Source organism: Hippocampus guttulatus, chromosome 12 (genome assembly GCF_054856545.1).
Source record: "Hippocampus guttulatus isolate MCC_2025c chromosome 12, RoL_Hgut_1.0, whole genome shotgun sequence".
NCBI lineage: Eukaryota > Metazoa > Chordata > Actinopteri > Syngnathiformes > Syngnathidae > Hippocampus > Hippocampus guttulatus.
Window position 1 is genome coordinate 2,131,318 of NC_141272.1, and position 15,976 is coordinate 2,147,293.

The 15,976-nt window shown below is 45.6% G+C and overlaps 2 protein-coding genes and 1 non-coding gene across 5 annotated transcripts; 1 reads left to right on the forward strand and 2 right to left on the reverse strand.

Moving 5' to 3' along the window:
• Positions 1-1,584: 1,584 nt before the first annotated feature.
• trnak-uuu (transfer RNA lysine (anticodon UUU)) lies at positions 1,585-1,657 on the reverse strand. Its single transcript has one exon. It is a non-coding gene; the product is annotated as a tRNA-Lys (tRNA).
• Positions 1,658-1,675: 18 nt separating this feature from the next.
• nek3 (NIMA related kinase 3) lies at positions 1,676-6,180 on the forward strand. 2 transcript variants are annotated; one of them, XM_086126266.1, is made up of 12 exons: positions 1,676-1,794; positions 2,135-2,228; positions 2,542-2,639; positions 2,832-2,915; positions 3,035-3,102; positions 3,195-3,281; positions 3,620-3,674; positions 4,481-4,681; positions 4,792-4,897; positions 4,983-5,228; positions 5,543-5,666; positions 5,786-6,180. In XM_086126266.1, the coding sequence occupies exons 2-12, from the start codon at positions 2,186-2,188 to the stop codon at positions 5,847-5,849; spliced, it is 1,176 nt and encodes a 391-aa protein (XP_085982392.1). In that variant the 5' UTR covers positions 1,676-1,794; positions 2,135-2,185; the 3' UTR covers positions 5,850-6,180. The 2 variants fall into 2 exon arrangements, with proteins under 2 accessions (XP_085982392.1, XP_085982391.1); XM_086126265.1 differs by having other exon boundaries at positions 1,785-2,024.
• A 6,949-nt stretch (positions 6,181-13,129) lies between these two features.
• On the reverse strand, positions 13,130-15,959 carry LOC147196927 (lysophosphatidic acid receptor 6-like). 2 transcript variants are annotated; one of them, XM_086125927.1, is made up of 2 exons: positions 14,094-15,959; positions 13,130-13,955 (listed from the first exon to the last, which is right to left on the reverse strand). In XM_086125927.1, exons 1-2 carry the CDS (start codon positions 14,778-14,780, stop codon positions 13,692-13,694), a joined length of 951 nt encoding a protein of 316 aa, XP_085982053.1. In that variant the 5' UTR covers positions 14,781-15,959; the 3' UTR covers positions 13,130-13,691. The 2 variants fall into 2 exon arrangements, with proteins under 2 accessions (XP_085982053.1, XP_085982052.1); XM_086125926.1 differs by having other exon boundaries at positions 13,130-15,959.
• Positions 15,960-15,976: the final 17 nt, after the last annotated feature.

The following is a 15,976-nucleotide window of genomic DNA, read 5'->3' on the forward strand; positions in this document are numbered from 1 at the left end:
ATGGTAACAATTAATGAGATCTGGATTTTCATCTGATCAAATTTCCAGTCTCACACATTGCTGTCAAAGTCACACGCTTCCGCGATTTGACGCTTGGTTTACTCCAGGACTGGAGGACCCGAGTCACACTTGGAGACGGCCTAATAATATCCATTTGTGAAAAAAATTCAAAATCTGTTGTTCAAAATCATCTGTGGACCGCTATTCACTTTGGGTTTGATGGTGTGTCCATGCACTACATTCACACTGCGTACTTAGTTTATGAACAAATGCGTCCACCGCTTAAAAATGGTTACGGGGAAAGCATTTTTTCCTGTGGATGTTGCGTTGTTTAAACAATCAAAACCATGAGCTACACAGACAGAGAAACTATAACGATACTCACAAGTCATATCTTCTTTATCGTCTCTGCAAAACGACTACTATCACTGCAGCTTACCAGAGAATTTATAACCACTCTACTGCCCCCTGGTGGTTAATTCCGTATTTAATTATTGTACTACGGTATAGTTTTATCATTTTTTGCTATTCATGTCAGGATTTGGTGCTTACCTGTACCCCAGGTTGTCATGATAACAAAAGCTGGACTGGCCACTGGCCAAGCAGGCCTGGAAGAAGGCTGGCTCCTGATCCAGCCTGGAAGAAGGCCGAACATGTCCCCTTTACAGAAAAGAAGAAAACAACCTTTGAAGGGTAAAGTGATACACAGCCGCACCAGCAGCAAAGAAAATGAAGCAAATTATTACTGCAGGGATGAACAGGTGTTCTCGGGTCGCGGGAAAGCCATAAAACGGCGGCCTTTTCATGCTCAAATGATTCTTGGAAGTCGAGATTGGAACTTTGCATCCGGCCACTAAGTGTCATTCACGACACATTAAGCAACTTCACTGATGTGTTGGGATAATGAGTTTCGCCTTGTTTCACTCCTCCCATCTATTCTCTCCGAATCGCTGACTAAACAAAGAATACGGCCAACAATTAAAAAGTCCTCTAATTACATGCGAGTCCTAAACACAAACATCTCAACAAGAGGGGCTCTCACACATTTATGGTCCGGGGACTTCTTTTAGGGCAGGGGTGTCCAAAGTCGGTCCTCAGGGGCCGCCGTCCTGCCTGTTTTTCAGCTCTCTCGGAAGCAACACACCTGATTCAAATAATCAGGGTCGTTCTAATGCTGCTTCAGAGCTGGCTGATGAGCCACCAACTGAATCAGGTGTGTTGCAGCCAGGAGAGATGGAAAACGGGCAGGACGGCGGCCCCCGAGGACCAACTTTGGACACCCCTGTTTTATGGGGACCAGGGGTGGCGGGTCAGATTTTCGAAGCATCCCCTCATTATCCCAGCCAATGAAATATCCGTAAAGACCATGTGTACCACATTTACGATACGTATTACACAAGCACCTGTACTTCTATTTATATCGAGAGTGTGATTACTTTTTGCTACCTACGTAGCTACAAAGCCATCTTTCGTCGCCACGACGTTGCTGAACATTAACGCTTAAGTATATGATGAGATCATTCGTACTAATGGTTTTATCTAATGTATTTAAATACTGTACTTTATAGATTAAGAAAAACGAGCCGCCCGAACAGGGACTTGAACCCTGGACCCTCAGATTAAAAGTCTGATGCTCTACCGACTGAGCTATCCGGGCTCTGTCAATTCATACAGGCGGACGGTTTAAGACGTTGTGACGAGTCTGACAAGTGATGCTCTTCCGCCATCTTGAGGCCGGGCTGCAAGAAGCGGGGCAACGTCACATCTGACGTAATCAACAACACGGAAGTAGCGGTGAGCTGCATAACAACACTAATCGCCAATCATCGCTGAGATATTTAATACAAACCCCGTTTATTCTCGACAGTGAAATTATTCAATGCTGTGCTTTAACATTATTTACGTCTATGGAGAGTTATTCAGTGCACAAGGTCATCGGTGAAGGGTCTTTCGGTCGGGCTTTGTTAGTGCAGAGTAAAAATACTCAGGAGAAGTATGTGCTCAAGGAAATACGGTTGCCAAAGGTATACCAAAAAAACACGTACTGTATTTGTGTACAATAATCGTCTGGGTATTTTTGTGCTATAAAATCCTTGTATCTGTATCTAAATGAATTTCTGTTCGATGTTTGTAGAATGCGTCCAAACTGGAGAAGTCAAGAAGGGAAGCTGTGTTGTTGTCCACCATGAAGCATGAGAATATTGTGGCTTTCCACGAGGCATTTGAAGGTAGGCGGCGAAAATATTCATACTACTTTAGTAGAAGTACAGAAACTTGTGGGATTAAAATACAAAGTCTAATAAAAGCAAAAATACCGACTGGTTCCACTCTGTAGCTAATATACAATACATCTTTATTTATATAGCAATTGCCGCTGTAACAAAGCGCTTTACAAAAAAGTGAACATAAAATAACAAAATAACAATTTCCGATATTGCCTCATGTTCCATGCTGCATGCTCATTGCGCCCCACCACTGTAAGGTAATCATACCTCAGTTTTCCCGTTTTTTGTGTGCTCCATGTGATGCATGTTTGTGCAGCTGATGACCTCTTGTGTATTGTGATGGAGTACTGCAGCGGCGGAGATATGCTCCACAGGATCCGGCAACAGAAAACCAAGCAGTTCTGCATTGACAATGTAGGTCTCATTAAGTTCACACACAGTGAAAGCTTACCTTTCGCACTGGTGAAGGACCAAGCCCAACGCGAATGGTCCAATAAATAAATAGAAAATAAACCTCAGTAATGGACACCCCCACTTAAAAAAATTATAGAATTGCTTTAGTGTGTTTCTTATGCAATATAATGTCTTTTTTTCCCTCCCCTTTAGATCTTGAAATGGTTTGCTCAGATGTGTGCCGGTGCCAAGCATATCCACGACAAGCGCATTTTGCACCGAGATCTCAAGTCCAAGGTCATTATTTATTTATTTTTTGTCAATGTAACAGTGGAAGCGTACTGACGACGGCAACTAGAAAAATGTGACATTTTTGCAACGCAGCATTGACTGTTTTCAAATGTTTTTCTTTCCAGAACATTTTCCTGACAGGTAACGGCACAGTCAAGCTCGGCGACTTTGGTTCGGCGTGTGTTCTGAACTGGTAACTTTACTTGTCAATGACCAATCCTGGTCAACTTTACTTGTCAATGGCCAATCCTAGAATTAACCACAATTCTATTTTTCACACTGCAGTTCAAAGGCGTATGCTCGTACGTATGTTGGGACACCGTATTACGTCGCCCCGGAGATCTGGGAAAACAAGCCGTACAACAATAAGAGGTATCGATTTTTTTTGTTTTGTCAATAATCGTAATATTAATAGAGACCAATGTTTTGTGTTAATGTAGTACAGGAAAGTAAAAAAAAAATCAAATAATGAATAAATGAAAAGGTGTGACGCAACAAAATTGGATCCAAATAAATGTTTGCTTTGGGGAAAAAAGTCCAAGTGGGTCGTACTTTAATATTAAATACAACAGAACTGTATTTCACAAATATACAGTAAAAAAAAAAAGAAGCTACTATGAGGTTATGCACTGTTTAAACATTTAATTTCTCTTATGTGCCACTAGAGAGAGCCACACATTGAGAAATGAGTGTTGTGGTGTATTTTGCAGTGACGTGTGGTCTCTGGGCTGTGTCCTGTATGAACTGTGCACCTTGCGACATCCGGTAACTCCTTCTCACATCAACCTTCACATTCCTGTTTCATTTGCTTCATTGGTGTGAACTCCCGCATATTGGAGGTTTGGTATTCACAAGTTTGCCTCGTCTCTAATTTTATTTGGAAGCTACTCAGCATCAGTGACTTTCAGTGATTACTGGAGGACATGTTAAGAAAAAAAAAAGTACATTTATGAACACTGAACCAGGAATATGCTGGCTTTCACTCTACACCGGTGCCTTCACAGTATCAATCTGGCTCTTGCCCGGTTTGTGACTCAAGAGGGTTTTTATTTTTGAGATACAAGCTGTCGGCCCCTCCACAAAGTGAGAAGGACTGACTTTGGCAGATAGTGAGCAATTCTGAAAAAAAAAGGTTTTCAAGTTTTGTTTGTTTGTCTGTTTTTTTTTTAACATCACCTTTGGCTAAAAAGTACTTAATGCAAACAATGCAAAACATCATAGGGCTTAAGGTTGGATATTTGAACATATACAGTGGTGCAACACATGTCGACAGACAAAACCATTCTCACGCTCTAATTATGACATTATTGCATGGTTTTGTAAAGTGCAGTACTGTAGAGCACCAACTTTCTCACGAAAAAACATGTTTTTTTTCTTAGGAGGGTGGCAGGGATTGTTGGCAGTTGTATTAATTACGAGCAGAGTCAAGGAATGAATTAAAAATGTATCTTAAGGCAGCACTGTACATACTGTTTGCGATATTTCTGCAGCGCTGAACAATGTGTGAAAAGTCGCCAAGTCACAGGAAAGCGTTTAAAAAAAAAAAAAAAACTCACCCGGCCGATGTTCAGTTCCAGGCGCCCAGCTGGAAGTGTCTGATCCTGAAAGTGTGCCGCGGGGCGTACCCCCCGTTGCCCGGGCACCTGCCCCACGAGTTGCGGCTTCTGCTCAAGCAGATGTTCAAGACGGACCCCCGAGACCGACCGTCCCTGCGGACCATCCTGACCTCTCACTGCGCCTCCAGACTGCTGCGAGCGCATCTGTCCTCCCAGGTAAGCGTCCCGCGGCGCGGCGTGGTGTCGCAAGCAAGCCCCGTAACCTGTGACACCGCGCTGGTAGTTCAGATGGCTGTGCAGCCGAAGTGGAATTTTTCATGTCACAGGCGATCGAGGTGGAGGAACGAGGGAGGCGGTGGAATCCTGACGAGGGGAAGAAAGTGCTTCAACATCTGAGGGAGAAAAGCATCATCCAAAAGACAACATTGGAAGGTTAGCGTCCAAAAGATGGGGCATCTATTGGGGGGGCGGCCTTTATTTGAGGTAATGTGACACTTAACAGTGAGCCGTACCGCAGATGCAGAGCTTCACGGCGAAGACAGAGCACCCGTCCCTCGAAGGCGGTGGGCCGAGCCCTCCGAGACGGCGCTGCAGATGTTGGCCGACGCCAGCCTCCTGTCGAGCGATGACATTACGCCACGCCTTCCCGAGGAGGGCCGGCGGCGTAAAAGATGGCGGCGAGAGCCTCCAGAGAGGCTGCTGAATCTTCTGCGGAAAGTCGAGCTGAGTCCAAGCTTCAGCACCTTCGTGATCCACAAAGAAGGTCCGTGCCATTGCTCAGTAGGCCACGTCTTCGGTCCTCTAGGCGGCGGTAATGCACTATTTGGATTTATTTTTGCCACCCACGGCTCTTTCAGCATCTGCGGCTTCTACATTGGCCCTCGCGCAACCCTCCACAAAATCTGGTCTGTGGTTTTAGCGTAACCGCGGTACCTAAATGGCTCAACGGCAATAGCAGACGGCAAGCAAGACATAACCTCTGACCTCACATTTGGTGCTTAGCAGAGGTCAAAATGTACCAAATTAAGACATGTATGTGAACAAGAAAACATTTATGAAGCTGTATATTTTCATTAGGCGCCAGTCCTCTGGCGGGTGCCCTCTCTCAGCCCCCGGGCGACGACACAGACGGCCCCGAACAGGAAGTCGGCGCGGACGATGACGACGAACGCCTGCGGCCACGCTCCGATGACGACGACACGTAAGCGTTTATTGCTCCAATTGCGCCATGTCGCCAGCACGCGCGCGATGAAACGCAATACAAGAGATGAACGTGACCCGATCTAGAAATGAGGCTCAGTATCAATCTCTCCCCCGCAGGGATTTTGAGGAAGAATCTCCCTGTGACTGGATGGGCCATTTGGAGGAAGTGCTGAAACTGTGAAGGAAAATTTGTCCTCTTTTGTATTTTTTTTCTATAATTATTTATGTAAAATATTTATGATCTAATGTAAGAGAAAGTAATTTTAAAAAGTACACACATTTCTACTCCATTTAAAAAAATGATTGTGTATCAGTTTATTTAAAATCGTTTCATTGTGTTATTTTGTTTAGTTGAATTTGTGAAAAAATTCACACGTCACTGTCCTGGCACTGCCTGTTTTATATCTTGTTAATTGGCCATTTAAAATGTGAGTCATTCACATTTTAAGCATTTTTAAATCGAGCATCTGTTTTGTTATTTATATTTTGAATGAAAATATTGGTAATTCACAGCTAAACTCGTCCGACTTTTCATTTGTGTTCGTCAGCAACAAGCCAAATAGGAATGGCCGGGAAATTGTCTGCGAACATGTTCGCGTTTGATGTCGCTAGCACGTCCGCCTGCGAGCACACACACACACTCACTCACCACTCCCAGTTCACTCACTCGGGTCATCTGGAGGCTTCTGTTGGTGGGTTGGGGGAGCCGTACAGGAAGTATTATTCCCACAGCAGCGGGGTCTTTGTGAGGTCACGTCACTCCGAGTCCACCGCCGTGTTTTCATGTCCGCTTCCTACCCCCACCGCAACCTCTCTTTTAATGTACTGCAATTTAGACGAAAAGGCTTCTCTGTTTTGTCAGGATAAAAGGGTGACACGGTGTCACCCGGATGTTAGCAGCTGTTGCATAAACATACGCTCAAACACAAAGGGATCATTTCATTCATTCTTCATATTTTCACGTTGAAATGAATGATTGCAAATGCCATTCATCTGTTTCCATTCCAATCCATTATTGTCCGCCATTAAAACGATGCAGTAATAACAAAATGAACTACAATGTGAAGAATTAAAACAGTTCGTGCATCATCATTTCATGCTGCAATCCAATTCATTGTGCTGCTCCTTCTGGTGAGTTTGCCTTGTTCACTCGGGGGGGGGGTAATACAGAAGAAAACAATGCCGATTCCTATGTTTGGCAGAATAACATTCTGGCAAATGATTAATTAGCAGATTAATTTAAAAAATATGTATATTTCATGATTGTTGTACTGAAGCTGTGATTCTTTTGCATACCACTAGAGGGAGCCACACTTTTGAGATCACTGCAAGTGCATATTAATTCATTGCGTGTTTATGTAGTGATTTTTCAGTTGTTATCAGCACCCCTGACGGGAAGGGAAGGCAGTCAAACGACTTCCTTGCTTTGTCTTATCACATGAAAAGCTCGGCCAGTGACTTGACTGGACAAAGGTACAGGGACGGCCACTTCTGAAAGTGGAATCAAGTCAGGGAATGTGCATCTCTCCAGTAAGAGACGATTTGAGACATCCGATTCAAGGATGCGGAACAATTTGATGTGGTGTGATTACAATTCGATTTGATATGGCATGGCTCAGTTCCACGGGGTAGAATGCAATCAGTTTCTTATTTCCATCCATATGAATGAATTTGTCACGACTGTAAATGTGGCATTTATTGGAGTGATGCACCTCTCCAATAAAAGACGATTTGATACGCATCTCAAAAATCTTTTCAGTAGAACGATTTGTTTGATTCGACTTACATCTTTTAAATCTAAACTGATTTTCTCTTTTTAAATTGCTTTTTTTTATTACCCGAAATGTAATGAAAAATGAATAAAATCTCAGTTTACAATACAGTATTTCAAATATGTAAAACAACAACGTAGATATAATGGAAATAAAGAATTAAATGGATTTATTTTAAAATTAATATGACTCAGTATTTGCCCACCCTGGTTTTTTTTTTGTTTGTTTGTTTTCAAATGCAATCTTTAAATTACACATGTAAAATAATACATTGAAATCTATTTGCGCTTTGTAAAATAAGAATGAATTTGCTACCGGTTGGCCTAATTAATTCGATCTCATGAGCCACGCGCAGAATTCCTTGCCCAGAAACCAATGTGTTGCAGAATCATTAACTGAAGAAGGAAAAGGAGGAACTGCAGTGACTCGAATCATCAATTTATCGTATTGTGACATCGCGCTACTTTTATTTCCTCAATTTCAGAACTGGATGGCGACAAGTATCACATAAAAAAAAAAAGCTTTATCTGTGACATCAATTCACGGAGAAGAGATATTTCCTTTTTTGCTGTTGGAGCTGTTGGAGCAATACGCCTTATATTCTTGATATCCATCCTAAGATGCACTCGCACTAGTGGAACAGTTTAGCGCACTAGTGGAATGACTTCTCAGGCCCCCGCAGAGCTTGCTGATGACCTGAACGTTTGAATCAACTGTCTTGGAGGAGGGAAACATGTCGGACAGTGGCCCTCGAGGCCCGCAGTGTGACCCCCCTGCCCTCGTCGAACTAGCTTACCAATGTTTTTTTGTTTTTTTTCCCCACTACTAGTGTATAGTATACTTTACACTACAGCAAAGGCTTGTGTGTTGAAGTAGAACCTAATATCGTGGACCGGGACGGCCGTCTTTCTCGAGCTGGTTGCGAGTGGTGACTCAGCCGCAAAAGAGAAGTACACACGCCAAGGGTGGAGCACCACCTTCCTGTTCCGAACAAAGCACTTGAAAGACCAGAGTGGTCATTATTGCGTCTATTTCGGGCCCTCTTTTTCTCTGTGCCAACCGACGCGTTCTGATGGACTTTTACCTTAGGCGCCCGGCCGACGCCCGAGTATGAATGCCTGTGGATGTAGTGCAAATATATACGGCGTCCGTATCTTCCTAAATCAAGATTCCCCAACTTTGTCTGCGTGCAACCAAGAAACAGAAGCTGTCCGAGGCCTCTTCCGCTTTTAATCTTCGATGTCATTTTCATTCACACATTCGTGAAGGAAGTCACACAAACAGTAGGTGGGGAGGAAGTGAGGGCGGAATATTTCACGGTCAATTTTGTTACTCCTGTCTCGTGCTTCGATGGAGCAGGTGAACCTCCAGTCTTCCGGTTTGGAGTTTGAAGGACAGTACAATCTTTGATGCCGCATTGTGTGTGTGAAATTTTTTTGTGGCTTCCATGCATGAAAGAACCACCGCCATTGTGATATTTTTTTTCTTCTTTGCTGAGGTATTTTTGGTGTAAAAATGTGTCAGATGCCACAACTTTGTGGGTGATCAATGAATGAAAAAGATTCATTTAATGCGCCACTTTTTTGTGGGTTCAAGCAGTCTTTGACGCCACAATTTTGTGTGTGATCTAGACATGACAAAAAAATGAATTTGATGCTCTTATTTTTGGGGGTTTCTATATGTACAAAGATATTTTTTTGTGCAAAAGAACTGCCTTTGGTGCCACAATTTTGTGTGGGATCTATGAATTAAAAAAAAAATCGATGCACCAGTTTTTGTGGCTTCTTTGCGGAAACGTAACTGTCCTTTGATTAAAGGACTGCCTCTGATCCCACAATTTCTGTGGAATCTACACACGAAAGAACTTTTGATAAAGAACGATCTTTGATGTGATCATTTTTGTGGATAAGAACCGCCAAAATCAGCTTTTCTCCCCTCCTACATTCCAAAACCCTGATTTTCACTGAAATCGAAGAAATGTTTTTGGGTATGAATGTGAGCGATAATTCTTGCTTGTCCATACTTGCTGTGTGATTGGCTGATAATGAGTTCAGGGTGTCTGAAGCGTCTCTTGCCAAGACACCTGGGTGAGGCTACAGCTGACCCACCACTCTAATGAAGAGGGTCACTACAAAAAAAAAAAAAAGTATAGATGGGTATTTTTAGCTTGGCCAAGACAAACGCCAGGGCCACTTTGGTGACTTTTGAGCCTTGACAAGTCTTTTGTGTGGCCATCAGTCGCACCAGTGGCCTGTCGCCTCGGTTTAAGGACGGCCAAAGGATTACTGTCATCGAGTGAGCGGAGCCTCCGAGTGGAAAATACGTAGCTTGTCCACAAACTCGGAGCGGAACGTTTAAAGCTCACTCAGGCCCCAAGCGAAGACGGTCATTAAATGTTCATGTGAGGTCCAAGCGCGCCTCGCAAAATATTTCCCACACATTTCAGATGCTCCGACAGGACAAAATTCGATGCAAAAAATAATAAATAAATCCCAGGATGTATGCTTAACAGACCAGTTCTTTTTGAAAGACTCTCTTTGACGCGCCTGTTTTTGTTGTTGATGCAGGAGTCATTTTCCAGAAGCCGTCTTTGATACTGCAAATTTTCCCAGGCTACAATTTACAGTGTAAAACGAAAAGTCTGCTTTGTGTTTTGTCATGCTAAAGCTCAGGCGCTCTCAGAGCTTGATTATGTTCATTGAGATGGGGGTGAGGTGTGTGTGTGGGGGGGGGGGGGGGGTTGGGGTGGTCTGGGGTCATGTGACTGGTGCGTTTACTCACATACCTCATTTTGTTTATCAGCCCGGCGCTGCTTCTCAATTTGCTCGTAGCCTCGCGCTGGTCTTCAAAATCCATTTTTTGTCGTTGCGTTTGCCGCAACGTGTCTCTCGATTTGGCGCCGAAGTCAACTTTTCTGGCCTGCCGATACGAAACATGTTACAGTGCGATAATGAGTGAAAATGAGGTGGGGGAGCACACAGTCGAGAAGTGCTGTGTCTAGTGTCTCAAATGGACGTTGCTCGTATCAGCTTAATAGCAGACATTTCCTCCCAATGTAACTAGCTGAGCCACGAGGTGGGTGCGCGGGAGGGTTGGGGGGATATGCTTCATTATCCCCCACAGACCCCCGCCACTGTCATCCCGCTCCTCCAACTGAGCTCCCCCCCTTGATAATGTGCCATGGCAAATGACAAGTAGAATTTGTAGGCATCGGCTCTTTCCTTGAGTATTTGTGTTTCTCAAGATCCGTTTGATGCGATCATTTTACAGCATTTTTTTTTCAGGATTTGTAGGTGAAAATAACATTTTGGGTGTGGGTATTATGTTGCATCTTTTGATCTTACGGGATCTTAGTGGAAGAGCCATTTTTGATGTGCCAGTTTTCTGTGGTCTCTGTATGCAAGAAATGTCTTTGATGCTGCCATTTTGGGGGGATTTGCTGTGTGTGAAAAGAAGATTACAGAATCTTTGTGCAAGATTTTCTGTGATCTTTGTTTTCCTTTTTACGTAATCGCCCCTAACTGGATTCGCCCTCGTATTTAATAGTTGAACCATGACATTTGTACATAGCTGAAATTCCTGCCTTTTGCTGCCTTGAGCTCACAGGAAGTGGACTGGTAGATGGTACAGGCTGGCATAACCCTGATGGAGCTTGTCAGCCGACACACGGACGCTGTGTGAAAGCGTGCTAGCCTTGCATAGCCTTTTTCAAAACAAAAAACAACTAAACAAAGCAATACAAACCTCCCTTAAAAAAAGAGCAAGCAGAATGCGTGTCTGTGTCTTGTCAGGCGAAGGAGGGAGAGGTTAGACTGATTAGATAAGGTTTGTATACGCAAAAGAAGCTTTCTTTATTACCTCCCCCAAAGAAGATACAGTACCATTCGTGGGTTTGTCATGACATTTTTCCACAGCTGACATTTTGACAGATAGAAACAGCAAATTGTAGGATAGAGATTTTCTTAAAATGGTGCTTCTCAAACTGGGGTCTGCTGAGCTACAGCTTGGGAATCAGCAAAATAATTGGCAACAAATGTTAGGGTATTCAAATGGATGGATTATCTCGGCAAAGGGGAAGTGCTCACTGCAACCGATTTAGATTTTTAGACAACCTTTTGTCAACATCGAAAAGTCTTAAAGACCTTTGAGTTGTAACGTGACACTTGTTGGGTGGCAGGGTTCAGAGGGTAACTGTACCGCTAGCTTTCGACTTCAAAATCAGTACGGTACCCACACCAGCTGTGGCATCAGTTAACTCAGCTAACCGATTAGCAAAGCTTCATTCAGCTCAGTGGCCTTGTCAGCTTACTTGGCTCCACACTTAGCAGCTTCGGCTAAAGTAGTTGTAACATAATGTTAGCATTTAGGGGAAAAAAAGCTAGCAAGAAAAACACAGTAGCACAATGTTAGGATTTGGGGTAAATAGTGAGCAAAAACAACAGTTATTTTAAGGTATCGATCATACATTGCTTACCTTGGGGTATAACACTGATTTTTGTTATGGATTCACATTCACATGATGTGGACAACTGCATACCTTGACGGCTGCTCAGCCTCATCGCCTTTATCTGTTTTGTTTTTTTTGCATAAAAAACATGGGAAGTAAATGTAGTAGGCTAAGCTAGCTTGCTCCGGAGCTAGGTATCGTGTTTGGGACATAAGGTTAGCATTTTGGATAAGGAGGAGTTCAAGGACTTCAAATGACAAACGCGAGTAGCTTGCCTTGTCAGGTTGGATGGCTAGGTCTTCCATGGAGAGTGATCAACAGCAAGCTAACAACTTACCTTGGGATTTACTAGGCTGCGCCGACAACTAAAGAGCTCTACAGCCACACAGGATGATTGTGTAACGCATAATTAATCGAACAAAAAAATGTATCGAAAACAGTTTTGATGCGTGTTGGTAGGTAGAGTTAAGAGGGTAAGCATAAAGCTAGCTAGCGCTCAATCATTCAAAAGTTTAAAAAAAAGCAGCTAACCCTGCCCTAAAAAATGGTGTTACTGGTCAATATGACCAATTTTAAAGTTGAGAAAGAAATAAGAAGAAAATAAATGTACCCTTGAATCTGTCTGACGGCACTGATTAACTACTTTGCGTTTGAGAATTAGCAAAAGCCATCATAAGAAACAATCTCATATGGTGGGTTTCTATTCAAAGTATACAGCTTTCCGGGCTAGGTTTTGATCTATCCAGAGCTCATTTGTACTTTGTTCCTCCACCGGACCAAAAATCGCACATGACGTCAAAATCCTTTTGTTTGTTTTCACAACAGCACACGAGGCCTGCGCCCTTGACTCACCCTGAAGGTGGCACGTCATGGGAAATAAAGTCATACTCAGCCATCTGCTTTGCATTGTTCGAAGCAACATGAGTTGTAATCGTTTGGATGTTACTCAAAGGCCTCCTATAGTGGAAGAAAAGAGCCGAAGATAAACCTCAAAGACCCTCCATTGTTCCGCCTGATCCGCTCAAGGAGGTGCTTGTTGACATAGATACATTCGCCGACCACATCATTAGGTACACTTGCGCAGTTGAAATCTGCCTGTTTGAAGAAAACGTTCAGTTGATGAAAGCGTTAAGCCACGCGAACGACCACTTGGAAGTGCACTTTAAGTGTTTTAAAAGAAAATCAAGAAAATATAACTCTTTGGCGATGAACAACAAAAAATGATCAAACGTACTATTGCCCTTATTTTTGTAAAACGTAACATCATTTTTTATTTCTTTCAAAAAAACATTTACACACTCATTTTATACACAAGCACGCATACACGCCTTATTTAAAACGTCACCCAAACAAAGCGCGCTTCATTTCCAGTTGACAAAACTGAAATTGGAACGGAATCGACCAAACAGTTTCTATTCTTTGATGTGATGTGATAACGCGTGCAAGTGTACCTAAAAAAGTGTCCGCAAAGCGCATGTGGTTTCACTCGACTGCCGCACCAAACCTCCACACAGGAACTTGGCGCTCCCCGCCCGAGCGGAGCGAGACGCTTCACTTCCTCAATCTCAGAGGTGGGAGTAAAGCCTCGCACGGTATGTGCCGTCTCAAGATTTAACCTTCGACTTTCAAGCGAGTGAGTCCCAAGTTAGTGTGGCAAAAATCAAGCAAGTCCAAAAGTGTTCTGACTCCCTTCCAGCCGGCCGCACGTCAGCAAAATCCACAGCAGAAGGGTGGAGAGGGCCTCATAAATCCACAGCGGCGGTTTCCCTTGGATTGGATGTTGGATTTGAGAGCTCGTAGAGGGTCACACCGAGGACTCGTGCAGCATCTTGGCTTTGAGGTTCCTCAAGCTGCAGTGCAAGTTGGAGCTGGAGTCCGAGTGGAGCGCCTCGGTGAACTTGCCGTCGCACGGCCGCCCCGCCGGCGACTTTCTCTTGATGGAGTTCTGGATGGTCTCCGAGGTGAAGTAGTAGACGATGGGGTCAAAGCAGCAGTTGGAGACGGCGATGCACAGCGCCACCGGGTAGATGGTGCGCACCACCGACTCGGCGAAGCAGCCCTTCAGCGTCTTGGTGCGCACCAGCGAGTAGAAGACCAGGTTGACGTTGTAAGGGATGAAGCAGAAGCAGAAGGTGGTGAGGTGCACGGCGATCATGCGCAGGATCTTGGTCTTGTTCAGCTTGCCGCCGCCGCCGCCCCTGCTCACCTTGTGGGGGCGGCGCAGAGTCTGCAGCACCCTGACGGAGCAGCCCACGTTGAGCAGCAGCGGGATGACGAAGCCCACCGTCTCGATGAAGATGACCACCTTGGACAGGTGCGACTTCCACTGGCTGGAGGAAAAGTTCTCGAAGCAAAAGGTGGCGTTGGCGCGCTGCCGCTGCCGCGACGTGGTGTCCAGCAGGAAGCCCGTGGGCAGGCTGCCCGACAGCACCAGCGCCCACACGGCGGCGCACACCAGCTTGGCGTTGCGCTTGGTGCGCAGCGTCCGCGAGCGGAAGGGGTGCACGATGGCCAGGAAGCGATCCACGCTGATGCACGTCAGGAAGAGGATGCTGCCGTACATGTTGGTGTAGAAGAGCGACACGGACACCTTGCACAGCACGCTGCCGAAGGGCCAGCTCCGGTTGATGAAGTAGAAGACGCGCAGCGGCAGCGTGAAGACGAAGAGCAGATCGGACGCCACCAGGTTCATCATGTACGTGGTGGTCTCGTTGCGCAGCTTGAGCGAGCAGGTGAAGATGTAGATGGCCACCGCGTTGGTGATGAGGCCCACCACGAACACCACGCTAAACACCGTGCTGTACAGCGGGTACTTGAAGCCGTCGTTCTTGCTGCAGCTCCAGTTGCCCGCCGAGACGTTGCCCGATCCCGGCGGCGGGACGGTGTTTAACATCGTGGGACGCGGGAGAGCCGTTTCCACGCAAACAAGAGGCTACGTTGAGCAAATGTCCACAAGGTCTTTGATTGCGGGTACCGGCGCCGCCGTATGGGTTACATCGCCGATGCTCGGTTCTGACGATATCCCGTGTGAAAGAGTTTCCGAGGTGGTCCCAGAGACCTGAACCAAGAAGGCTGGGCAGGCTTCTACTTCTGTGCCTTTGGCAGGGTGGAGGGAGCTACTTTCTGCCGACGGTCAACCCGAAAAACGTGCAAGGTGGGACGGCAGCTGTGCCAAAGGGGGATTCCGCAACGCCAAGTTCATAGCAGTCACCGGCGCAAACGTCTCCGATGCTTGGCCCCGAGGTGCCAAATTTGCCAACCTCCGAGGAGAGGTGGCGGCTCGCGGATGTCAAGTTTAACACCGGAGAGTCTCACTTCTCCCCGTCAATTTAGTGCGACGCTTGAAAAGGGGCGAAAGGAGTCATAGCAGATCTCGAGGATAGCCCTTGTGACAAGGTGCCAAATTTTACTGGGAAGCACCGCACGGCGTCGGTTCCTGAGGATTCCAAATTTGCCAGCCCTCGAGGTAGTTCCCAAGTATTACGCAACATGCATTGTGCTGCAGTCTTAACGGTAACGTGCGCCAATTTGGGGTTAAAAAAAAAAAAAAAGGATGAAGTGGGCAGAACACCTGGTTCCGAGGATTCAAACCTCTGGACTTCCATCCAACGCGATGCCCATCCTAGCGGACGTGCTCTCGGTGAAGAGAGCCGTGGGGGGAGAGCCGCTGTCCCCCTTCCTGCCCCCCACCGCGCGCCTCGAGGCTGGGAAGTCGCACAAAGGGAAGGCTGGCATATCCCTCAAGATGAGAACAGAGAGCACCCAAATCGGGGCTTGTGTGTGTCTTGTATCCTCGTCCGCCTCTTCCCTCAAAAAAGAAAGAAAAAAAAATCGGAGCAAGTCACTGCGCTCGTGTAATTTTTTTCTACTCCGGCAGTTTTCAAGTAATCTCAGTGAGGAGCGGCGGCTGCTGCTGCTGGCCACTTCTCTTTTGTGCCGTTCGCTCTCTCTCTCTCGCGCGCGCTCACACTTTTGTACTTTGACTGGGCTGGGACTGGGTCCACTTCCCCGCCCTCCTGGACCCTCCCCCTCCTCTCCCTTTGTCTGCTCCCACGGGACTAACAACTGCTGCACACTCTTCTTTTATTT

Bases quoted from the DNA above. Each gene is read 5' to 3' on its own strand.
- nek3 (XM_086126265.1), top strand. From the start codon at position 1,908: ATGGAGAGTTATTCAGTGCACAAGGTCATCGGTGAAGGGTCTTTCGGT. The intron at 2,229-2,541 runs GTAGGCGGCGAA...ATGTTTGTGCAG, and splicing joins TTTCCACGAGGCATTTGAAG to CTGATGACCTCTTGTGTATT. The intron at 2,916-3,034 runs GTCATTATTTAT...TTTTCTTTCCAG, and splicing joins ACCGAGATCTCAAGTCCAAG to AACATTTTCCTGACAGGTAA.
- LOC147196927 (XM_086125926.1), bottom strand. From the start codon at position 14,780: ATGTTAAACACCGTCCCGCCGCCGGGATCGGGCAACGTCTCGGCGGGC.